This window comes from Urocitellus parryii, chromosome 1 (genome assembly GCF_045843805.1).
Source record: "Urocitellus parryii isolate mUroPar1 chromosome 1, mUroPar1.hap1, whole genome shotgun sequence".
Lineage (NCBI taxonomy): Eukaryota > Metazoa > Chordata > Mammalia > Rodentia > Sciuridae > Urocitellus > Urocitellus parryii.
Window position 1 is genome coordinate 164,329,882 of NC_135531.1, and position 25,803 is coordinate 164,355,684.

General features: G+C 38.5%; 1 protein-coding gene across 1 annotated transcript; it reads right to left on the minus strand.

Annotated features, from left to right (window-relative positions):
- Window positions 1-17,637: 17,637 nt before the first annotated feature.
- Window positions 17,638-18,582, minus strand: LOC144254607 (olfactory receptor 2L3-like). Its single transcript, XM_077797973.1, has one exon. It carries the CDS (start codon window positions 18,580-18,582, stop codon window positions 17,638-17,640), a length of 945 nt encoding a protein of 314 aa, XP_077654099.1.
- Between the last annotated feature and the right edge of the window lie 7,221 nt (window positions 18,583-25,803).

Consider the following 25,803-nt stretch of genomic DNA (forward strand, 5'->3'; position numbering starts at 1 on the left):
GTATCTTATTTTCAGTTCTGTGCTCAAAGCTTCATTTTTTACACAATCTAATGCATTGGTGATACTTTCAGTTGAATTCAAAATAATCTTGGTGTTAATTTCAACCTCTAGTTCCATTCAAGTTGCTGATATGAGACAGCTATTTTAATTTACTCTTGGAGTGCTGCTGCAATACTACCAACTTTTAGAGCTTACATCTAGAACTTTTCTGTTTTGTATGTGTGAGTTTGAACTGAGGTCCCCCTCTAGATGTTCCTACTTGGAGCCTGGTTGTTGGTTTGAGGCTTGACAAAGTTGGAGACACCACTATCCTATGTATTAAAGAATTGCTGTTGTCTGAGAGAGACTAGTTTGTGCAGGCAATGAGATTGGCTGTTACTTGACAGAGATGTGAGGGTAGCTCAGCCATAGAATCTCTATGCTGTGAATCTGTAGCATCCCAATCACTTCCCAGGTGCTCTTAGGAAAAGGGGGAGGCAAGAAATAATTATGGTGGTGACCAATATACAGCCTTAAAATAAATATCTGGCACATGAAATGACCTCTATATTACTAATGGCCACACAAAGCAGAATAGTTTGTTAACATTTAACCCAAGCAACAGCAAAACACAGCCACAAACTAGATCTGGCACTGAATACCAGGTGTCGCCTGGGTCACCCATCATGTTAATAACAGAACATCATGAATGTTGGGGGCAGGAGTGACACTCACTAAACAGTTCGCACAGAGCAGGGTTAAGTTCTTTAAAACATTTAAAAAACAGAGAGAAGCAGGAGATTGGTGGTAAATGATGGCTACAAGGAAGGAGGATTAAAGAAGTGACTAAAATAATAGAATAAATAAAGAATGAGGGAATGAGAGCATGTGACTCTTAGGAAGGGAATAAAGGGAAGGAGGAATAAGAGGAACAAACACTAAGGTACGAAAAGTAAAAATTCAATATAAAACCAACCCACAAAAACCTCCACTCCAAATCCAGAGCAGGGCAAAATAATAGATGAGTGGAACAAAAAGGATAAAAAATGAAACATCTCACACACACACACACACACACACACACACACACTGCGCACTCCTCTGGAGCCCAGGCTCAGAAACCTCCCCAGTCCCTGCACAGGCTACACATACTCCACCACATGCACATCCCCCAGGTCAGGCCTGGGGTGCAGATTCAGGGTCTGGACACTGTCTGTTCTCCTCCCAGACACCTGCACCAGCTCCCAGCAGCCAAGGGCGCCCTCAGGCCTGGGAATCCCCAGCCCACTCAGAGACGCTCAGCATCTTTCAATCACCAACTTGCTGCCTTTCTGGGTCTGTTGAGATCCACTTCCCTCTCTTCCACAGGCTCCCAGGTGCCAAGTTCATTGCCAGGGCTTCCCTCCCTGGCTGCCTGAAGGGAAGTGGGGGAGGAATGGAGCAGACTCCGCCTCCAGCAAAACTGGCTCATCTCTAATGCAGTGCTTTTTGTTCCATGTTCAAAACCTGTAAATGTGTCTCTACGGTTATTTTACTGTTCAATGCTGAATTCCAGTGAATTTCCTACCTCACCCTGTTAGGAAGCAATCCTCCTGGCTGCTGGGATCCCAGCTCAGGGGCAGCTGGCACCTGACCCTTCCTCTACTCCACCTTCCCCCATGTGGAGTAAGTTTCTCCTCCAACACTTTCACCAAGTTACCAGGGAAATCCATCTTTTCTCATTGTAGAATAACACTGCTTGGTTTTTCCACTCGCAACCATGTAATCACTGTGTGTTCATCTGAACTGATAGGAAACCAAGTCCCACCTTTGAACTTTGTTTCCTGACAATGCCTTCCAGAAGCATCCCGTGTGGAAGGCAGCATTCCCTGAAAGGCAAGAGTCACTCAACCTTTTCAGAGTGTATATGACTGCACCACTGGCAATCAGAGGCTTGTTTGGTTTCTGGAATAGTGGGCACAGTGAAGGCCAACCTGGGGGTGCTCTTGGAAAACACCTGGGAGCTGCCACAGATCTCAGAAGGTATGTGGTGCCCCCCTGATGGTCTGGGTCTCTGGCACCAACGTGGTGCATCCACTGAACGATGTCTAGAAGCTGATCTTAATCCCGGTTGCCTACATGCCTGCCTGCCTCAGAGAGGACTGCTTTCATTCTCTTCTCCTCTCCAAGGAAACCCTGTTACTGGCAGGTGACAGCAGAAGTCACATAGGGAATATACTCCTTGGTGATGGTTTTCCTCTCTCCTCTGCCAAGCAGCTGAGATCTCACACTTTGATAGAGTGGCTACCACCTGACAATAATTCAATCAGCATAAAAATGCAGACACATGTTCAAACTACTGCGACCTAGAGAGAAAGTCATGCTTCTTTAATGAAAAGGAGAATTTAAAAAAACTTGTCTCTCCAGTTTTGTGATTTAAAAAAACAATAATAGCAAATAAAAATAAATAAATGAAGCCATGGGTAATTTTTTTAATTCCTGAAATATTACTGTGCAAATTTTAAAATCCAACTGAAATTCTAAAAATCATACAAGATTAATATAAAAAGACTCAATAGCAAGAAAATAATATGATGGTCAAATGGTCACATGATATGATAAATATTCCACTAAAAAATGTACAAAGGATCAACAGATGTTTTAAGAATGTTTAACATCATAAATCATAAGTGAAATTCAAATTAAAGCCACAGAGATTCCACTTCATACCTATTAATTTGTTCACTTCATACCTATTTATTTGAATGGCTATTATCAAAAAAACAAAGCTACATGTTTGTGAGAATTCAGATAAAAAGGAACACTGACACACTTTGCTAATGAGAATGATAATTGGTGCAGTCACTTTGGGAAAAGGTCTAGTGGCTCCTGAAAACTCTAAGGTAGAACTACCATAGGATGCAGCAGTCCTTGGCAGGGTGTGTCTTCAAACCACATGAGTCAGTGTGTCAAAGAAAGTCGGTGTCTCTAGCATATGGCAGTGTCATTCCCAGTGCCAAGGCACAGAATTAACCCAGGTGTGCATCAGTGAATGAATGAACTGAGAAAATACGTGTGTGCAGGAGACATCGTACCACTCAGCATTAGAGAGGAGGGACAGTCTCTCACTTGTGATAATGGGTGACCTGAAGGACATTGTGTGAAACAAGCCAAGCTCAGCAGAACAAGCAGCACATGACCTTGACTCTGGAGTCTGAAAAAATGACACTCACGGAAGCAGAGTGGCACCATGGTCAATAGGGCTTCTGGGGAAGAGACGTGGCCCAGGCAAGTATTCAAAGAAAGCAGAATTTCTGTCATACAGGAATAACAAGTTCAAGAGATCTACCATGCAGTATGGTGACCTCAGCTATAATTTTGAACCACATGTTGGAAATGGCCGAGAAGGTAGAGATTAAGAGCTGTCAGGACAAAAATTCCCAAGTGCATAAGGTAATGCATCTGCTAAATGGCCAAGTTCAACCACTGCAAAATACATATGTCTATCAAAGGACCATGAGGTACACCAGCAAGAAATAAAATTGTTACTTGTCATTTTAAGAATAATATTTTTAAAGTTAATTCTTGCATAATTCCATAATCTGTGTGTTTGAGGATGTCAGTAGGTGAATAAAACTACACTTTTGGAGCTAATTTGTACTCATTTATAAAATTCAAAGTCAACCTAAGAGGTGTAGCTCTAAATATCCTGTGTGTAATTGGCACTCTTCCAAGAAATTTTCAATAACAAATTAACTTTATACCCACAGACCATATATACCATATCATCCAGTTTTATAAGTGAAGAAACAACCAATTGCTTACACTGTAAGTAATATAGCTGAGAGCAGTAAAAAATCATGAAGCCAAGAAAGAAACAGACATGATCTAGATCCCAAGAGACAAATGTGAAATTCTGAGCTGAGATTGCCTCATGGCCTTCTTCAGGTGGAGGCTTCTGGTGCTGGTGACTGTGTGACTCAATGATTTTTTTATTTACATGTTTCCAAAGAAACAAACTTGACTGAGCTCAGTATTTGAAGGACAGTTTTTAATTAGGCAGCATCCTACCTGAGGGAAGGCAGAGAAAACAAGAAGAGTTCTTCAGAGGACAGTGCAGGCAGAGGCACACTGTGGCCTGAGTCTCTGTGGGAGAGTCCTGTGGGCCTTGAATCTCCTTACTCGCTGGCAGAGTATGACTCCAACATCAAGAAAAGATGATTGTTCTGGACACTTTCCTGGGCAACCTTCATTTCACCTAAGTACACTTATGGGATATTGCAAAGAAAATATAAAAGATAACAATTTACATCTAGCATTTCTGAAAAAAATAGGATGTATTTTACACCAAAAGAAATTAATCAAGTTTCAGGCATTATGATGACCAATGTGTTGTTCTGCTTGGGTGAGTGATTACTTAATCCAACATCCTTCATGTTGCTTCTAATGCACAACTGAAAATAAAGTTATAAAGTAACATATCAAGTCTTTAGTTCTGGATAAATATAAGTAAAATTGAGAAATGCACTGAAATATAGCTTTTATGTACTTACCAACATGTTTCTGAGGTTATACAACATTTAGAGGCTTTTCAATAGCTAGGAAGGGCATATTAGACTCACAAAATTTTTGAGTTATGAAAAACATATCCTGAACATATAATTATTGAATATTGTAACATGGACTATTGAAGAGATTGATGTATTTATACAATTCCAATGGCTCAAATAAGATTAAAATTAAGATTTCAATAAAAGAATTTGAATTTTATCCAAATATTACATTATAATCTAAAATGGTTACTCTGAAAATGAGTGTTTTACAGAAAAAAGAGATCTTTTTCTATCAGGTGTATTAAAGCATAAAATAATGCAGATGAAATAGCTTATTGTAAATAGTACTCAAAAATGGAAAAACTTCCAGGCATGGTAATGTGCTGGCAAGTTCCAAGCAAGGCCAGGCAACTTAGGGAGATGCTGTCTCAAAAAAAAAAAAAAAAAAAAAGTTGAAAGGCTGGGGATCCAGCTCAGGGTTAGAACACCTGCCAAGCATGAATAAGGCCCTGCATTCATCATCCCCAGGACCAAAACAAGAAAATTAAAACCAAAGTTAGATAAGAAATTGCAATTAAAAACAAAAGGACTGGGAATACTTCAGATTCTCAGATCCCGAAGAATATGTTAATAGAATAACTTGAGTAATCACAACCCCTAGAGTCTAGAGAAGGGTCTGCCATATCTTTCTCTGCGTAAAAACTGTTCCTTCTGCATAAAACTGTTGAGCACGAAAGAACTGCCACATTATAGGTGCAAGTCATTTAACAACATAAGTTAAAATTATATAATAATTCTAAAATGACTGTCTGATGCTATATCTCTCTTATTTATAGGTTTGATATTTGGAGAGGATCCAGAAAACGAAATGCTCAGCCCTGGAATTATGGATTTCTAGATAATCACATACCATGCATTGGGTGAACAGCAAACTAGAAGTAAACCAAACTGTCATAATGTCCTAGTGTGTCCAAAGTCTTAATGTCTCAGTAACACTACTGTTTATTGGAGGGAGAACATTGTTCCAGCACATGACTGAGGCTGTAGAAATAGAACTTTTTTGAGCCTGTTAACCACATATCCCACCTAGGTGACATCTGTACTCCTGTTTGACACAGACCAGTGCTTTAGAATGGTGACTCTGTTGTGCAATAGCAAGAACACACAGTGTTGATAGAGAAGATGAAACTGGCCCATTTCCGAGTGCAGTGGGATTCTGGGTGGAGAGTGGCAATGAAGTTCCTGTAACCCTCTCCACGTAGAGCTGCAGAGCAGGATGGAGGGGAACAAAAGGGACCAAGGGAGCTGACATTGTTCTCCTGAAATGGTTCTACCACACCCAAGCTCCCAGGCTTCTCTTCGCCCTTGTCTTCCTGGTTTTCCTTATGGCCCTTGGGGGCTATGGCATGATGTTGACTCTAATTGGGCTGGAAGTGTACCTCCACACCTCTATGTACTTCCTTCTCAGCCACCTGTTCCTCTTGACAGCTCCACCTTTTTCCCCAAGATAGGCATAGACTTTTTGGCTGGAAGAAGCAGCATCTCCTCTGCTACCTGAGGATTTCAGCTCTTCTTTTTCATGACTCTAGTGGGTGCTGAGCGCCTCCTCCTGGCGTCATGGCTTACTTACGACTGCTACATGGCTATCTGCCACCCACTGCACTATTCAGTCCTCATGTGCCCCATTATCTGTATTGTCCTTGTGGCTGGAACCTGGCTGGAGTGCTCCTCAATGCCTTGGTCAGGTCGTGTACACCATGGCTCTCCCCTCTATGCATCCAGGGAAATTCACCACTTCTTTGGTGAGATCTGCGCACTGCTGAAACTCATCTGTTCTGACACCTCTCTTTATGAAAACAGTCTCTTTTTCAGTAGCATTGCGTTCCTGCTCATTCCAATATCTACCCTAATGGCCTCATATGGGAGACATTATAGGTGCAAATCATTTAACAACATAAGTTAAAATTATATAATAATTCTAAAATGACTGTATGATGCTATGTCTCTCTTATTTATTGATTTGATCTTTGAAAAGGACCCAGAGAAACAAATGCTCAGTCCTGGAATCATGGGTTGCTATATAATCAAATACCATGTATTTGGTGAACAGTCAATTAGAAGTAAGCCAAATTATCACAATGTCCTAGTGTGCATGTATCCAACAGTGGCCTCCTCTCCTCTATTTTGAAGTCAGGATCCAACATGGGGGTCAACAAGGCTCTGGCAACCTGCTCTTCTCATGTGATTGTGGTGTCCCTCTTCTATGGATCAGCCATCAGCAAGTACTTCCTGCCCAGAGCCTATCACACAGCTGAGCAGGATGAAGGGTCTTCATCTTCTACACCATCCTCTCACCCATGCTCAACACACTCATCTACAGCCTGAGGAACAAGGAGGTGGCTGCAGGAAGGTTCTGGCATGATGAATTACCAGAAGTTGGCTTTTATTATGAACATGTTGGGGAAGGATGGACCTCTGCTGCAGAAGGGCATTATCAGAACACAGCAGGCAAAGGGCACTTCTCTGCAGACAAACCAGTCCACCTGCGAAAGCAGACTGCTGATGGGGCAGAGCCCTGCTTCTTGTGAGCTTCTACTAAGCATAATACTGAAAATAAGAAATATACCAGCATATTTCATCAAAATAAACCACAACTCTTTTGTTTAATTTGAAAATGTGAAAATATTCAATGTTGACAGTATACTGAATTTTATACTATTTCTTAATAGTAGAATATTATAGCAACATTTTGAAAAGTAAACATTTGAATACATTGCCCAAAATTCATTTTCTGCTTCTTAAGACAAAATATTTGAGCATATAAACACAAGTGCATGTTTTTTTCTTTTAAATTCTTTATTTATAGATAATATGCTTTTAACTAATTGCTTTAAACATAAATTTAAACTTTGATAAATATTTACAATATTATCTATACAAGTTTGACCTAATTAACATTAATTATCTATTTAAGTATTATCTTATTGATCCATTCACTTTATGCTTTTAGTAGCACTACCTTTTCTATGATTTTTTTTCTTGACAAGTTGTCAAAAGTAAAATATTGGGGTTAAGAGAATTTTATTATCTTCACTTATTTCCTAAATTAACATCATTTGCATATAGATTAGTGAGTAAAACAAGAGATTCTTTGGTTTTGTAACCAATGTTTCATGCCAGTCAATAGTAAAGTCTTTTCTCACATCTCTTATTAGCATGCTTATTTGAGTATTTATTTGTAACATTTCTTGTCTACATATTTGCACTGATATTCATAGTTTTTTATAATTTAACTGTTTTTTTTATATTTTAATAATGAATAAATAATCCATTATTTACCTAATAATTGTAGTATTCTTCCATGTATTTTATATTTAAATTTATGCAAATTTCACTCTGCAAATTCAGTTATTAGAAAATCTTTTCATTCTACATATTGTATGTTTTCTCTCAGTTTTCAATAGTTTATATTTTTCTTTCAAACTTAAAATTCCAAGTTCAGTCAATTTATAAAGAATAGTATTTCTTTGAATAGTAATCTACAAATTTTTCTATCATTTATGTAATAAGAAATTTAAAAAATTTACTTAGAAAATATTAATTACATAAAGAGTTTACAAGTAGAACTGACTTGCAATAGGAATACAATTACATTGTTAATTTTTTAATTCAAACCAACTTTTTACAATTTCATAGATTTTTAATCTGGCAGTACTTTCTTGTTTATGATTTCCTCTGATGTTGTAATTGCATGATACCCTTACATTGATAATAAATGTTATTTACATGAGTAAACTTTTCTTGCAGATATGAACAACCAAGAGGTGTCAAACCTAACAGCATGAGCACAGAAAATACTTTCACCCTCCTGAAATCTAGTGCAATGTAAAAATAGAATGAAAGTCTTGCATATTATTTTAATGTTGTTATTTGCTTACACACAAAAAAGGATATAAAAAAATCTATGTGTTTGAGTTTGAGTTTGTAGGACTTCAGAAAATGAAAACCTCTTTGGGAAGGACACAATATCCAAAGAACATAATTATAATTAGGGTGGATTTTATTTTTTATTTATTTTATTTAAAAAAAATAAATGGCAGCTGAATGCATTTCAATTCTTATTACACATATACAGCACAATTTTTTCATATCTCTGGTTGCATATAAATTATGTTTACACCAATTCATGTCTTCATACATGTATTTTGAATGATGATGTCTATCACATTCCACCATCCCTGCTAATCCCCTGCACCCTCCTTTTCCCTCCCACCCCTCTGCCCTATCTAGAGTACATCTATTCCTCCCATGCTCCCCCTCCCTACCCCACTATGAGTCAGTCTCCTTATATCAGAGAAAACATTCGGCATTTGATTGTTTGGGGATTTGCTAACTTCACTTACCATTATCTTCTCTAACTCCATCCATTTACCTGCAAATGCCATGATTTTGTTCTCTTTTATTGCTGAGTAAAATTCCATTGTGTATATATGCCACATTTTTTTATCCATTCATCCACTGAAAGGCATCTATCTAGATTGGTTCCACAGTTTAGCTATTGTGAATTGTGCTGCTATAAACATTGATGTGGCTGTGTCCTGTAGTATGCTGTTTTTAAGTCTTTTGGGTATAGAGCAAGGAGAGGGATAGCAGGGTCAAATGGTGGTTTCATTCCCAGATTTCCAAGGAATCTCCATACTGCCCTCCATATTAGCTGCAGACCCACCAGCATTGCATGAGTGTGCCTTTTTCCCCACACCCTCTCCAACACTTATTGGTTGTTTGTCTTCATAATAGCTGCCATTCTGACTGGAGTGAGATGATATCTTAAAGTGGTTTTGATTTGCATTTCTCTAATTGCTAGATATGCTGAACATTTTTTCATATATTTGTTGATTTTATATCACCTTCTGAGAAGTGTTTGTTCAGGTCCTTGGCCCATTTATTGATTGGGTATATATTTTTAAATATTTAGAGCAAGAAGCAAGAATATTTTGTGAGTGTTTAGAGTGTGGCAATGGGATGAAAGGGCTGTGCTTAAGGACCCAATACCAAATGGGTCCTCCGATTTTTTGGAGGTTTCTGTGTACCTCTGTATCCACTGAAATGCTGTAAGTTCACAGTGTTTAGGGACTGATATAACATTTGCTCAGCACTTTTGTAATCCCAGCAGCTCTGGAGGCTGAGACAGGAGAACTGCAAGTTCAAAGCCAGCCTCAGCAATGGTGAGGCCCTAAGCAACTCAGTGAGACCCTCTCTCTAAATAAAATAAAAAATAGAGCTGGGGACATGGCTCAGTGGTCTAGTGCCCCTGAGTTCAATCCCCAGTACCGAAACAAACAGGAAGTAACACTTGCTCACAATGTTAAGACTATTAAAAAAATTAATAGTGGGGTTGATGTAAATATTACAACAGAAAGTTAACCCTTTATAATTTGCACATTATCACACTAGTGAACCACAACTGTGATGAGAAATACACTCATCCTTCAATATGCTCAGCACATTTAACCATAGTGACATTTTACTATGCTCCTTTTATGTACACTTATCTCCATCCCAGAAGTCTCTGCTCCCCAGAAGAAGATAAGATCCTGGCTGTCTTCTACACCATCCTCATCCCCATGCTCAATCCCAGCATCAACAGCCTGAGGAACAAGGAGGTGCTGGGGGACATGGGAAGAGTGTGTCAGATGCTCTCCTCCAGAAAGAAGTGAGCATGGCAATCTCTGCTCCTCTGTATGGCTTCTCTCCATGCAGACTCAGAACTCTCTAGAAAGTGCTGACCTATAGATGTATATATAATCTACATATGTAATTAGATTTTTAGTAATACATTTATTAGTAAAACTAATTAGATATGTCAATTTCTAAACATAAGTATAATAATTATTCCATGTGTTTTATAGGACATGCTATAATTAATAGAGCATGAACAATGAATTGATTTATATTGTACTGTTTTTGTTACAACTTTTAAAATAAAGTAATATTAATGTAAATAGTGAACTGAATTTGACATTTATCATTTCTACATATCTGATATTACTACTGTGCTTTCATTCTAATTGTTTTCATTGTAATTTAGTTTTCATTCTAATTTTGCAGACCCTTGTGTAGATTTTATAACTCATACCAACTTGTACTTTACATATTTCAGGTGTCCCAAGGTCACATGACTCAGTGCCTACTGATGATAAGACCTCTTGGTGATTTGCAGTCTTCTCCTTTAGTACCCGATGTGCTTTATTGTTCTATGTTCCCTTGTCTTGGGACAAAGAATTGTATTTGGAACTCTTAAAAAAGCCATTTTTTCTTTTAATTATTAGTTTTAATACTTGCAAAAATAATTAGTTTCAAGTGACTCCTAGTGTTATGGACCAGGCTATATGGGCAATGAGCAAACAGACTCCATTTTACCCTTAGACTTCATGTCATGTAAGAAATGCTTCTCCCATGGGAAAGCCCAGCCTCTGTACCCATTTATAGTAATCTAGCATAACATATAGATGGCAACACAAAATAGCAATTCTTATACAATGTAAAATTGTTCTCTTTGGTTTCCATTTTTCTTGGGCATGTACCCTTCCAGAGATTGACTGCCTAGATGCTAGTAACCACTCTCTAACTTGTACTCAGCTAGGATAATTTTGACCCATTTCCCTTCTGCTCACTTGCTCCTAATGCCAACGTGGAAAGTCCCATGGGAAATACCAATGTACCCATTGCATTGTCTCTCTAACTGCCCAGTTCAGCTTCTGTACCTACTTGCTTGCAGCTACGTCAACCCCAATGTGGGTTTTGCAGTTTTTGTCTTTAAACATACTAAAATGCTCAGGCTTGGGGCTGTTCCTTGCAGAGATAGTTATAGATCCTGTGGGGATCAGTTGCCAGCTGGCTAAATAAAGACTCTTCAATTTAGACAAAACTGGGACTTGGTGTGTTTTCTGAGTGACCTGCCCCCAAACATCTGGAGGTCCCACCAAGACCTACTTTTCTTGCATTCTTCAGATGCTCAGGACCACCAAGGGAGGGGCCTTGGCAGAGAGATCACCTAGGGAAAGGCCTCTGATAAGATGTTCCTCACTCCTGACCCCCACCACCTAAAACTACCAAGAGTTGTCTGTGTTTCCCTGGGAAGGTAATTCTGGTCTGTGTGGATCCGCATCTAGAGAGGCTTGGGAAAGCTGGATGCGGCATTATTTTCTGAGTCCAGGGCTAGCAAGAGGTTGCTTATTCCTCTGGTATGCTTTTTCCTCAGTCCTCTGCTCTGAGTCAGGTTTTTACTCAGTCCTCTGGTCTGAGACTTGTTTTCTGTCAGTTAAATTTGTCTTTGATGCCTTACCTGTTGTGTGTTTTATTGTCTGTCTTGTGATTTTGTCTTGTTTGTTGTTTGTTATTGTTTGTTCCCTTTTTTGTGTTAGTTTCTACCTCAGTTTGTTATATATATATATATATATATATATATATATATATATATATATATATATAAAAGTTGTAGCTGCACACAGTATCTTTATTTTATGTATACATATGTGGTGCTGAGGACAGAGTGCTCTACCCCTGATCCACAACCCAAGCCCTACCTCAGTTTGTTTCTAGTGTTAAAAAATGTTTAAAAGGTTTCTAACTGTGCTCAATAAAGCTTGCAATAAAATGTAAATGGCTGCCAACAGCTCTAAAGAAAAGTAAAAGCTAGAGATAAAAAAAAGAAGGCATTAAAAGTTAATGTACCAACTGGTATAATTCTATATACAAAGGTCCAAAGGTTTCAACTATAATTCAATTAGAATACTGTAAATAACAAAGTATTTCATCTTATTAAAATAGAGTGATTTATATAAATTCAAAAATTTATAAGGGTTTATTTCAAAGTATAAACAGAAAGAGGGATCAATGGATTAAAAAATATTAAAAGTTTCTAAATATAAAGATCTATTTAGTAAAAAAAAAAAAAAAAAAGAATTCCAGGTAAAAAAGACTTTATGTGGCAAAGTATAATTGTAATATATCAAAGTAAATAATAAGAGGGTCTAATTAAGGAATGTAAAGTCTATAAATAAAGGATAAATATTAAAAGGTTTATGTATAACTAAATTGCTTATATATAAGTAACATAAACAGTTAAAATTGTTCACGGTTGTTCCGTAAGAACAAATATTAATGTGTTGATATAAACGAAAGTTTGATCTATATGTTAAAGTGACAAAAACTTTTAAAAATACTAATTACATTGTGTCTGTCTTATTCTCTAGAGCAACTAGTCTTAGAAAAATTAAGGTTTGTACATCTGTGGTTAAACAGCAAGTGCTATTTTAAAGTATTTTTCTATCTTCTGAGAAGTCTGTTCAGGTCCTCGCCCACTTATTGATTGGGTTACTTGGTTTTGGGCAGGTTTTTTGTAATTAAGGTTTTTGAGTTCTTTATATATCCTAGAGATTAATGCTCTATCTGATGTGTGGAAAAAATTTGCTCCCAAGATGTTGGCTCACTATTCACTTCACAGATTATTTCTTTTGCTGAGAAGAAACTTTTTAGTTTAATTCCATCCCATTTATTGATTGTTGGTTTTATTTCTTGCACTATAGGAGTCTTATTACGGAAGTAGGGGCCAAATCCCATATGATGAAGATTAGGGCCTACTTTTTCTTCTATTAGACACAGGGTCTCTGGTTTAATTCCTAGGTCCTTGGCACACTTTGAGTTGAGTTTTGTACAGAGTGAGAGATAGGGGTTTATTTTCATTTTGTTGAATATGGATTTCCAGTTTTCCCAGCACCATTTGTTGAAGAGGCTATCATTTCTCCAATGTATGTTTTTGACACCTTTGTCTAATATAAAACAATTGTAATTTTGTGGGTTAGTCTTTGTGTCCACAATTCTGTACCATTGGTCTACCAGTCTGTTTTGGTGCCAATACTATGCTGTTTTGTTACTATTGCTCTGTAGTACAGTTTAAGGTCTGGTATAATGGTGCCATCTGCTTCACTCTTCTTGCTGAGGACTGCTTTAGCTATTCTGGGTCTCTTATTTTTCCAGATGAATTTCATGACTGCTTTTTCTATTTCCATGAGGAATGCCATTGGGATTTTGATCAGAATTGCATTAATTCTGTATAGTGCTTTTGGTATTATGGTCATTTTGATAATATTAATTCTGCCTATCCAAGAATAAGGTTGACCTTTCCATCTTCTAAGGCCTTCTTAGTTTTCTTTCTTTAGGGTTCTTTAGTTTTCATTACATAGATTTTTCACCACTTTTATTAATTCCAAAGTATTTTTTAGGCTATTGTAAATGAGGTAGTTTTTCTCATTTCCCTTTAAGAGGATTTGTCACTGATATACAGAAATGCCTTTGATTTATGGGTATTGGTTTTATATCCTGCGACTTTCACTTACTGAACTCACTTACTATTTCTAGAAGTTTTTTGGTGAAACTATTTGTATATATAGAATCATATCACCAGCAAATAGTGCTAATTTAAGTTCTTCTTTTCCTATGCATATCCCTTTGATTTCTTTTGTCTATTTGCTCTGGCCAGTGTTTCAAGAACTATGATAAATTTAAGTGGTGAAAGAGGGCATTCCCCCCTTCCCCCCCCCAGTTTTTAGAGGCAATACTTTTAATTTTTCTCTGTTTAGAAAGATGTTGGCCTGGGGATTAGTGTGGATGCCCTTTATGAGTTTGAGCTATGTTCCCATTATCCCTGAAAATTAGCATTTTTAAAAGAAAATTTACAAAAATTTACAAAAGTGATTTTCAGATGTTAAATGCATTAAAAAACACAATTGACACAAATTGCCTTTAAAAAACAAATCTGAATTACCTATAGCACACCTGCCAATACTATGATGACCTCAATTATTTCCTTTAATAACTAATTAAAACAAATAAAAATTAGAAAAAGAAAGAAAAAAAATTAGGACAGCATGCTCTTACTAGAAGCCATTATTCATCTTCATATAAAAACAGCACCAGTAATTTCCAAGTAGTTAATTGGAATAATGACAATTCACAGAAGGCAATTTAGTAAGCATAAAGCAGTAATAAGATTATAAAGGGAATCATATAATTAATCACCACTCATGGCAAATCAAATGTAGAAAACAAACAAAGAAACAAATCAAAACCAAAACAATTCAGAATCCATATATAAAAAAAGGAATCACATTCTTACTATGAACTCGGACTCTAAGTGTTCAGTTCATTCTCCAGCCTCACCTGCCCATCAAAGCATACTCCCAGGCAATGTGCCCCACCTCTTCCATTACCCCATCTCCCTGCCCAGCCAGAGAGCACATTTGTGAATGGGATGGAAATCACTTCCTGTGTCCTGTGTTCCTGTGTTTCATGTCCCAGGATTTCTGCTGAATGATGTGATTAAACATTTGAACACTGGTCCTCAAATTCAAGTTCAAATCTATTTTTGTAGCAGACATTTCTCCTCCCACATGATGAATAAAAATAAACATTTAGATTGGATAAGTATATTTTATTACCCCTACATTCAAATCTCACTGCCTTGTTTACCTGTGTTCAGTGTTTACCAGTGAACAAGTCACTTTCTGGGTAACCTACTTGACTCTTTTTCAGACATACCTCTTCCTCACTCCTCTTCATCTTCACATCTTAAGAAATCTCTATGGAGAAAAGAAGCAGCCATGGATACAGTCTTCTTTCATCTGGGCTGAGTGCAATTATTTGCTTTTATTCATGAGGGTGTCCTTGACACCTGGACAACAGAGGCTACATCAGGAATGACACAAAACAGCCTTGGGCCACGGTTGAGGAGTGAGGTTCAGCAAGGTGTTGAGATGTTTTCAAGGCATGTCAAGGGTTGACAAGGTAAGAAAAAAACAAAAAATATTCACTGAGATTTTCTCAGTATTACTCTGTCCTATGTTTTATACATTCATATTGAGTATATGAATATTAATGGCACAGAGTCATGTTTCTCAGTATATTCATTCCTTTCTCAGTTTGGTTTATATTGCAAAAGGTACATTACTATAAAATGAACCTAAATTAATAAAAACACATGATGGAATTTCTATAATATTGATTACATGGAATTTATTAACATATTTTAAGTATCATAGGTTCATTTTTTTTTCTTTTGGAAATGCCCATTAAATCATGAAACAGTTGTCTCCTGTTATATAATTAATGAATAGTTTTTTATTTCTGCTTTTGTTAAATATCATTTTAAAATATTCATCAATTAGAGTTGTAGCTCAGAGGTAGATGCTTGCCCTTGGCTCAATCCATAGCACACACACAAAATATTATCAGCAATTAAGTTTATATTGCATATAGTAGCTAATGTGTTAACACATTTCACATGTTTTTTTAAGAGAGAGAGAAGAGAGAGAGAGAGAGAGAGAAGTTTTTTAATATTTATTTTTCAGTTTTCAGTGGACACAACATCTTTATTTTATTTTATGTAGTGCTGAGGATCGAACCCAGCGCCCTGCGCATGCCATGCAAGCGCATGATCGATTGAGCCACATCCCCAGCCCCTTCACTTGGTTTTTATTAGATAAAGTAATCTCATTTTCAGGAAGGATAAATTTGGTCCATTTTAAATTTCTAAGGTCTTAAAAATATTTGAATTTTTAAATTTGTTGGTAAGATGCAAGGCAAACTGCACTGACATTTCAATGTTCTTGCATGTGAGAAGTTGGGGCACTTGCTAAGTTTAACAAACTGCCTTTGAGTGGTAGAGCAGGTGCACATCCTGCCCACTCTGAGCTGGGACTATGGCTCCACTAGAGGACTCCACTCCTTTGCACTGAAGGAGGAGGTGCTGATAATCCTCATTTGTGTGGGAATAAGGGATTGGAAAGAATTTCTACGAGAACGACACACTTCTTGAGCCGTGACCCCAAGTACACACTGGAGTCAGGTACTGGGATGTAACACTGGAGACAGGAATATAATGCAGTGAGCATAATACACCAGGCAGGCCATGGTCTGAGTCTCAGGAGAAATCCACCCCTAGATCCCATAATGTCAATGGGTATGGTAAAAAGGAGTGTTGGCACATCAGGCTGTCTGTGTGGGCGGAAAGAGAAGCACTGAGGGATAAACCCTCTCAACTTGTACCCAATCCAGGAGACCTGCAAAAGGAAGGCTCCTTAAGTGCCACTGTTGTCACCAAGGGGGCCAAGCATGGAGGCATCAAACACTTCACACTTCCACAGAAGAACTCTAGTACCATGATTGGAGTGGTCCAAAACTTTTGGGTTATTCTAAAGGAAAACATGAAAATAGAATTTTAAGTAAACTGGAGCTATTATAATATTATGTTAAAATTTCTTTGATTCATATGAATAATTCTTAAATTACATGGTCTTTAAGATAGTAATCATGTTTACTCATTTTGATAAAGAAACTCCATACTGTGTCCCCAACATCCAAAATTCTGCTGACAGACATTTATGTGGGTCAAGATGTTGGCATGGCCTCCAGCCCCAATCACTCAGAAGACTGAGGCAGGAGGTACTCTTGAGCCCAGGAGTTGGACGCCAGCCTGGCACATAGTGCAAACCCTGTCTCAGAAAAATTTGTGAGTGATCTGTGAAATTAAAAAAACATCATACTTATTAATGTGATATGGATGAGTTTATTTGATTCAAAAATTGTCATATATATGTTAGAGTATATTTAGTTGATAAATCAAGTTTCTTGATAGAGAAAATATTTTGTTTAAACAAGTTATTCTCTGGCTTCCAAGAAGCCAGTCTCAAATGCCATCAATTTTATGGTGAACTTTACAGGCTAATACAGGGACTGAGAATAAGTAATCCATATTTAAAGTGAAATAAATGAAGATAATCAGTAAACAATATCTAGGCATATAGAGAAGACAGGACTTAGCTGCTGATGGTTAAGAGCTAATGGTTCTATGGAGTGAGAGTAAAATTGGATAACATAAAATAAAAAATCCTTATTTCAAATTACAAACATTAATAAAAAAATTTTGTACAGAGATGAGCAGTTTTCTTATATTCCAGATTATGTGTAGTCTCTTCATGATAGTCACAAAATTATATTTTCAGTTACCAACATTACTGAAAGGACTTGCAGATAATTCCTGGGGGATGAGGCAGAAAGTTTATCTACATTACACAGAACAGATTCTTTGAGTCAATCTGCTGAAAGCCCCCATCACCTCCTTGTTCCTCAGGCTGTAGATGATGGGGTTGAGCATTGGAGTGAGGATGGTGTAGAGGACAGCCAGAACCTTGTCCTCTGCTGGAGAGCGGAGGGATCTTGGGTGTAGGTAAGTGTAAGCAAAAGGTGCATAGTAGAAGGTCACCACAGTGAGGTGGGTGCTGCAGGTGGAGTAGGCCTTCTTCCTCCCCTCCCCTGAGTGCATATGGCAGATGGCAAGGAGAATACAACCATAGGAGCAAACAATTACAATGAATGGAAACACCAGAAAAAGTGTAGTGCTCACAAACACTGTGTACTCATAGACCCAGGTGTCCATGCAGGCCAGGGTCAACATGGCAGGCACATCACAGAAGAAATGATTGATGATCCTGGATCTGCAGTAAGGGATATGGAGAGCATATATGGTGTGGGCACAGGAGTTGACAGAGCCCATCATCCAAGATCCCAATATCATGAGCACGCAAATTCTTTTTTTCATGCGGATGGGATAGTGGAGAGGACAGCAAATTGCCACATAACGGTCATAGGCCATAGATGTCAACAATAGTGTTTCTGCACCTGCTAAAGTCAGGAAAAAGAAACTCTGAATCCCACATCCAATGAATGAGATAGACTTGTTTCCAAAGAGGAAAGCAGAAGCCATCTTAGGAACAATTGTGGAGATGTAGCTTAGGTCAATGAGGGAGAGATGACTAAGCAGGAAATACATGGGTGTGTGGAGATGGATATCCAGGAGGATGAGAAGGAGGATGAGAAGGGTCATGGTCAGGTTGCCTATTAGAGCCATTAGGAAGATGAGAGCAATGAAAATGAAGAGGAAAAGGCCACTTCTTGATGATGGGAACAATCCTAATAAAATGAAATCAGTTGATGTTTGATTGTAATATTCCATATAGGATTCATATGGTTTATCCTAAAGGAAGATACAAAAATTAGTTAGGTCCAATACATTCTATGAAGCTGATTTGGAAAAATTCCTTAGTGTAATTAGACTCTGTGGCTTATTTATAAAATGTATGCCTCTTAAACAAAGAACCAGTTTTACTTACTTATAAAAAATCTAATATTCTTCCTTAGAGATGGGTACTTTCTGAGACAGCAATTTATGATAAAAATATTTTGTGAGAAATCTGAAAATTTATTGAACAAAAATATTTGTGTTTCAACTTCTTAGTATGTATGCTTTACGGTTGCACACAAACTTATATGTTATCCAAGTCAGAAGGTACACTCAAACTACAGGCATAGAAAATTCATGTAAATGCACAAATGTAGGTTTATAAATAAAAACATGTTAAAACCCTCACAGTATGACTCATTTCTTCCATATTTATTGCTTAAGACTTAAGTCTAAAATTTTAGATTTGTTTCTCATGGTAAAGACTTTTTGTTTCTTCTTGAGTAGGATTTGTACAATAAATTCATTAGCAAATTCTTTTAAATCAATAATTATTATTTGGTTTTCTGTTCAGAAATCTAGACTAGATTATTATATGGAAGATTGCAAATTAGAGGAAGGATGTACTTCCCAGAATTTACTTTGTACCTGCCCAAGATAGTGGGATGACTGCTCCATAGAAAGGTGAGTGACTAAGGGAACTCGTTGAAACATACACTGAAGTGTAAAGGAAACATTGTACAACACAGAGATTCAGGCAGTTCAAAGACAATGTAAGAAATAATATGCTAGAGATGCACCAAATTGATTAGTAGCAGCAGGTAGCAGTTGCACCTGCTGAGGGGAGGGATAGAATACAGAAAGAAAGGACATTGTGATGGATAAAATAAGAATATTAGAATAATTGCCTTGAGAGAAGATGTGGAATAGAGAAGGAGCTTAACTTAATGGTCCCAGTGTTGGTGGGGAAGTTGTTCAGGAAAACCAACTAAAGATCATTCCACCCATGTGTGGATATTCATCCAGGAACCAGGATCACCAGTGTAGAAACTGGTGGCCAAATTTGGAAACATCTGTAAGTGCTGCATGTCAGATAGCAGAGATATTTTATGCAGTTTATAAAAGATGTTGGCAGAAGTCACCAGTTAAGGTCCTCAGAATATGTCTGAAACAGAGTGACTGAAATAGGTACTAAGAAAATTCCATGTGGAGTATTAGAAACTCCAGATATCAAGGAAATAGTGCACCATTTGTTGTTGATGCCCCTTAAGAACTATTGGGAAGATGTCTGTAAGATTCACACAGGTGCATCTGTACACAAGGGCACATACCCAACAATTTATATTCATAACAGTTAATATAAAACCTATGGAGGGTTAGTTCCTATGCCCTAGTTTTGCCAGTGGCCCCACAAATCCAGATGTTCAGCAAAGTTCAATATCCCCCCAGACATAGTGGGGAGGGATCAAATCTCAAACACTCACCCAAACCCAGGCAAGACCAAACCTCAACTACTGGCACTTCTGATTCATAACTCTGTACAGCCTGCTACAGTAGAGACACAGTTACTCAACATCCCCTAGTCAATTGCACCCTGCACAGGGAGACAGGGAGGTGACAGTTACTACAACTAGTTTTGGCTTCCAGAAACAAAGGCTGCTAGCTGAATGAGGAGCCCAAAATAATTAAAGTTTAAAAGGCCTAGGCCTTGACTTAAGGCTTACAGAGCCACAAGTTAATATAAAGACCCACCCATGTCCTGTGTGAGCGATGGGGAATGGGGTTCCCCTTGAGTGGAATGGGAGGTCTGAGAAATAAAACCTAGGAAAATTAGAAAGGTGAAAAAAACACAAAAAAGGAAATTTCAAAGCAGGGGCAGGACAGGGAAGCTGATCAGGCAGATGGAGCTTCTAGACAAAATAGAGGCCATGCCTGCTTTATTTATATCAGGGAACATCAAAGAGATTCTGTACAATGTTCTCTTCTAATAATCATTAAAGGTGGGCAGTTCATTCCTAATGGGTTACGCCCATGTCCAGAGCTACTATGAGGAGCCTTCCTAGCAGAGTGGAGGTGAAGGTCACAGGCATTGGGCAATCTATTGCTGGAGGAGACCCACAGAAAGTTCCCAGTGCCAGACCTCACTCTCCCTGGCTTTCACACTGACAGAAGTTCCTCATGCATTTCATGGATGGCTTCCCACACCAAAAAATAAAATAAAAATAAAAACCTATGACTGCACACAGTTTTGACCATATAAGAAAAACAAGCTCCTCACTTCTCATTAAGACTTTTTATATCACTTTTTTTCTCATCTCTTTTTACTGTTTTGTTGTATGTATTTTGCCATTTTTTCCTTTAAATATATTTTAAGTATAAAAAATTTTCAAGTATCATTTGGTTGTATTTTAATCTTCTTTTTTTCCACTGAGTAAAATTCCATTTTTGTGTGGAGATGGATGACTGTGTGTTTTCTCACCTCGTACATACATTAAAATATATATGTATATGTGTGTACATATATATTATGTGTGTGTGTATATATTATGGATTTAAGATCACTAATGTGGCATTTACTTTTTTGATATCTTGGTTTTTGTCCCTCTTCTTGGCACTTGACTATTTTTTAATTAATAGTTCAATTTTCTGTTTCATTTTCCTCTATTTTTCATTACTTTTTAGTTAAATTTTATTCCTTTTTCTTCCAGATGCCATCTGCTACCCATCTCTTGTCTTTATTCTGTACAATTTTTAAGGTATTCTAATCTTTTGCTTGCCTTCTTATCCTATTTTTTCTTCACTCACAAAATTCAAATCTCCATGATAGAATTACAAATAAATTATATGCCTAACCCATTCGTATTTTTGTAGTTACTAATACAGTGAACAACATAGTAGAAACCTGCTATATAATTTCTGATCTAGTTCACAGATTTTATTGTTGATACTGATGTTAAACAGTAACCTCACCATTTCTATACAAATGGCAATTAGTATTACAGAAGATATTTATCTTGAGGCTATACATGTGTTGCTAACGTTAGCACTCTTCCTGGTTCCACTTTCTACCAACAGGGACAGGAGAGTGATTAGAATATGTTACAGAGTCAAGATCCTGCAGCTGAATATTACTCAAAACTCAGCCAAGTAAAAGTGGATCTCACCTCATAAAGATCTAACCACATATGAGATCAACATTATTTCAACACATAGAATTGGGGAGCCTACAATCACAAACCAATAACCAAGCCAAGGAGAAACAACCCCAAAAGATCTCAGATCAAACTCCTGGACATCCACTTGTACATGAGTGGGGATGGACTCTGAAACACACACACACACAAAAAAAAAAAAACTACACAAAAAGGACACCCATATTAAAGAAGGGGAATCAAATTAAGATGAAGCACAAGTCCAAGTCTTTTGAACATATGAGAAAAAAATACAAATAAATCTCATCCCTAAATTCAAAATTCACTAACAAAAGATCCTACAGATGAATTAAATCCAGAGAATTAATCTAAAAAATGATTATTAAAATATTCCCTGAATTAAAAGAACAAGTATAGGAGATGAAATACCACTTCAATAAAGCATAAAGATGATAAAAATCAACAAATGATACCCATAAATGAAACAATAAACAAAAATTAAAAATCATTTGAGAGCCTCACTAACAAATTAGATTGCATAGAAAAATAGAACATCAGCCCTTGAAGACAGAACCTCAGGCCTTGAAAACAGGGTACATGAAGTAGAATACTCTGTATGCAAGAAAGGAAAAAAAATAAAAGAAACTAATCAGAATAGACAAGAAGTCTGGGAAAACATGAAGAGACCAAACCTAAGAGTCACTGGGCAGAAGAGAACATGGAGATTCACTCTAAAGGTAGTAAGAGTATTTTCAATAAGATCATAACTGAAAGAATGAACAAGGCTCATTGTCGAAGAAAATGGCCATTTATTGAGGAACAGCTTGCATATTTATAGAGCCGGGGGTGGTTTGACAGTTATGACAGTTTAATGGTTTAACAGTTAGACTGTTGGCATGGAGTGCTTTCTGATTGGTGGGTAAGGATCATGTGAGTCAGCAGGGCTAGTCTGTTTGATGGGTAAGGATCATGTGAGCCAGCAGGGCTCACCATTGGACAGTTCTTTTTGGGGAATGGGGAAGTTAGTCTTTGGAGCCAGGGCAACTCCCAACATTCCCCCCTCTTTGTTATTAAATGAGAGTGGGCATTGACTCATTCTGGCTACTTCCTGCTGAGATGGGACGGCATGGGAGAATCAGAGAGGAGGGAAGTAAGGAGCCCCCACAGGAGGGCAAAGAGGACTCATATAACTTCAGGAACTGGATCAACGAAGATTCCTTGCCACCACAGATTCATAATGATGTCAGCCCATTCTGCATAGGTCTCAACTGGAGGTATCATCAGTAGCCAGGGGTTGGTAATTTGTGAAGAGAAACTGGTTAAAACTTGATTAGAAATTTTTTACACACCTGAGTCTTAATGAACTTTATGATAAAGGAAAGTAACAGGCACTGGGAGTTTTTATATCTAAAGCTAGACCAAATATAATGGGGTCTCTGGGTCTGCAAGCTGCCTTGTTGGCACAAGGGGGGCTAAGTGTTCAGCCTTGAGTGGGAATTTGGGACTTTGGGGTTGAAGCAAACATTTGATAAAGAACCAGACAGAGGGTTTGAGAAACCAGGTCATCCTGCAGCTAACTTTGTTTGGCATGCCCTGCATACCAGCCTGTCCTGCACCAAACACCCTCAATTCCACTCTTCATTCAAACTCTCTCCTACCTGGGTGTCTCTGAAACCAGCTTGCTTCTCTCTTTACCTTTCCCAAAATATCCCAGCTTTCCAAACCAGCTTGCTTCTCTCACTTCTATCACTGTTCCCAGCTTTCCCTAGTCACACCAAGAAAGCATGGGCTTTGTAATAAAGAAGGCAGCTTCTCCCATGCTGTGAACAAAGGCCCCAAGGAAGGACAGTGGCCCATTGTTACCAGAATTTACCAGATTTCCCTTTGAGAGCAGTCTCTCCAGGTCTTATGTGAAACACTTCAATTCCAATACTGATACTTAAAAGTTTTCAAAACTGGGAGGGTAAACAAAACACACATGTTCCTACTTAGGCCCAGAAGGCAAATGGTAAAGTGCTCTCTTATGATAAAGGTAGTTCACACTTATTCAGGGGTCATCATGCTCTGGATACCTACGTGGTTTATCAGAAGGACAACACACAATGGTCCCACTGCCAGCCAGATTCAAGCAAGTGGGGGGCGTCTGGCTGGAGGGGGCCCTTAGGGTCACTTGCCTTGAATCTTCAGACATAGGGTGAAGAGAGGACCCAAGAGGGGCCAGAAATGAGGGGCAGCATTGACAAGAGTACTTAATGACAGGTGATGATCATTGGCTCTTCTGATGAAGGTGTACGAGTGCTGGGCTTAAGCCTGGAAATGTGAACACACAGGGTAAGTTGGTTATTAGACAGCTTGAGTTTGGCTGCCAAGGGAGTGCACATAATCACCTGAGTAGAATCCATCCATTTTGGTTTTAGAGGGGGCTTTTCCCCCGGTGGGCAATAGTAAATAAGTTGACCAGGTGTTAAGGAGGTAGGGTCTTGAAAGAGACTGGGGTCAGGAAGGAGCCAGTTTTGATAGCACCAGAGTTCAGAGTGTAGATGGAAGAGGAGGGGCAGGGCATCTGTAGACAAACTGGGAGGAATGAGGAGATACACATACATGACTTTGAAAGGTGAGAGATTAGAAGGCTTCTTTGGCTAGGCCCTAATGTGCAATAAAGCCAATGGGAGCACCTTTACCCAATCCAGGCTTAATTCCATGGTTAGCTTGGTGAGGGTCTCTTTAAGGGACCAATTGGCCCTTTCAACCTTTCCGGAAGCCTGGGGGTGGTAAGGGTAATGGAAATGCTAAGGGAGTGATAGCACGTGAGCCAGTCTCTGAGTTACCTTCGAGGTGAATTCTGGGCCATTGTCTGATTGGATAGAAGTAGGCATCCTGAAAAGGGGATTATGTGAGTAAGCAACAGATCAACTACTGTAGAGGCCCACTTGTTAGAAGTGGGGAAGGCTTCAACCCTTCACAAAAAAGTATGTACCAATTTTTACTCGGGGCATGTTGGTGAAATCAATCTGCCAGTCTGCAGCTGGGGCATGACCATGGGCCTGATGAGAAGGGAAAGGTTTAGGTTTTAATGGAGTATTGGTATTGGTTCTCTGGCATATCTGACAAGTGGAAGTGATCTGTTGTAGGAGGGTCTTATCACATGGGGAAAGGGTGAAAAAGGAGTGAAGGAAAGTAGTGAGTCTCTGTGGACTAGAATGGAATAGAGAGTGAAGAAACTGGAAGAGTTGTTGGGGATCTTTGGGCTGATCCCTGGTGGTAACGAAGAGTAGGGGAGAGGAGGTAAAGCTCTGTAGGGTCGCTGATCAAGCTGTTTGATCAGACTTGGAATTCCCCATAGTATTAAGGGAGGAGTCAGTTTGGTGGGCCTTGCAATGGATTATTCCCAGTTGGGAAGGTAGCCTGGAGGCTCATAGTAGGCCAGAAATAAGTGTGGAATTAATGACTGCCATCCCTCTGGTGGTCAATAGCCCCCTTTCCTTCCAAATGGCTGCATGAGAGGGAGATTAGGATATGGAAGACGTATTATAAAGGGAGAGGGTTTTTTCCTCCACTAGCTCATGTGCCCTTGTGGCAGCTATGAGTTCAGCTTGTTGATTGGTGGTATTGAGTGGGAGAGGTTTTTGCCTCTATGATGGATGAGAGGGAAACAACAGCATACCCTGCTACTTTAACCCCTTCGTGTACTCGGGGATAAAGGAGCTACCATCTGAGAACCAGATGAGGTCCAAAGAGGGCAAGGGTCCCTCAGAAATGGTGGTAGGGCAGGGTAAAACCATCTCTAATATATCTAGGCATTTGTGGATGGGAACTTGAGATGGAGACGATGGAAGGACAGAGGCAGGGTTTAGAACCCTGAAAGGAGGAAGTGACTATAGCCCCTTGTAAATGAGAAAATCCTTTAGATGGTGAGGAGATGAGATAGTTAGCGGGAAGCCAAAATTAAGCTTATGTGCTTCTTTCTGGAGGTCATGGGCTGCTGCTAGGGCTCTGAGGCATGGGGGCCAGCCCCTGACTCAGAAAGCCCAGACTTTGTCCCTGTTTTTCATGTACATAGAGG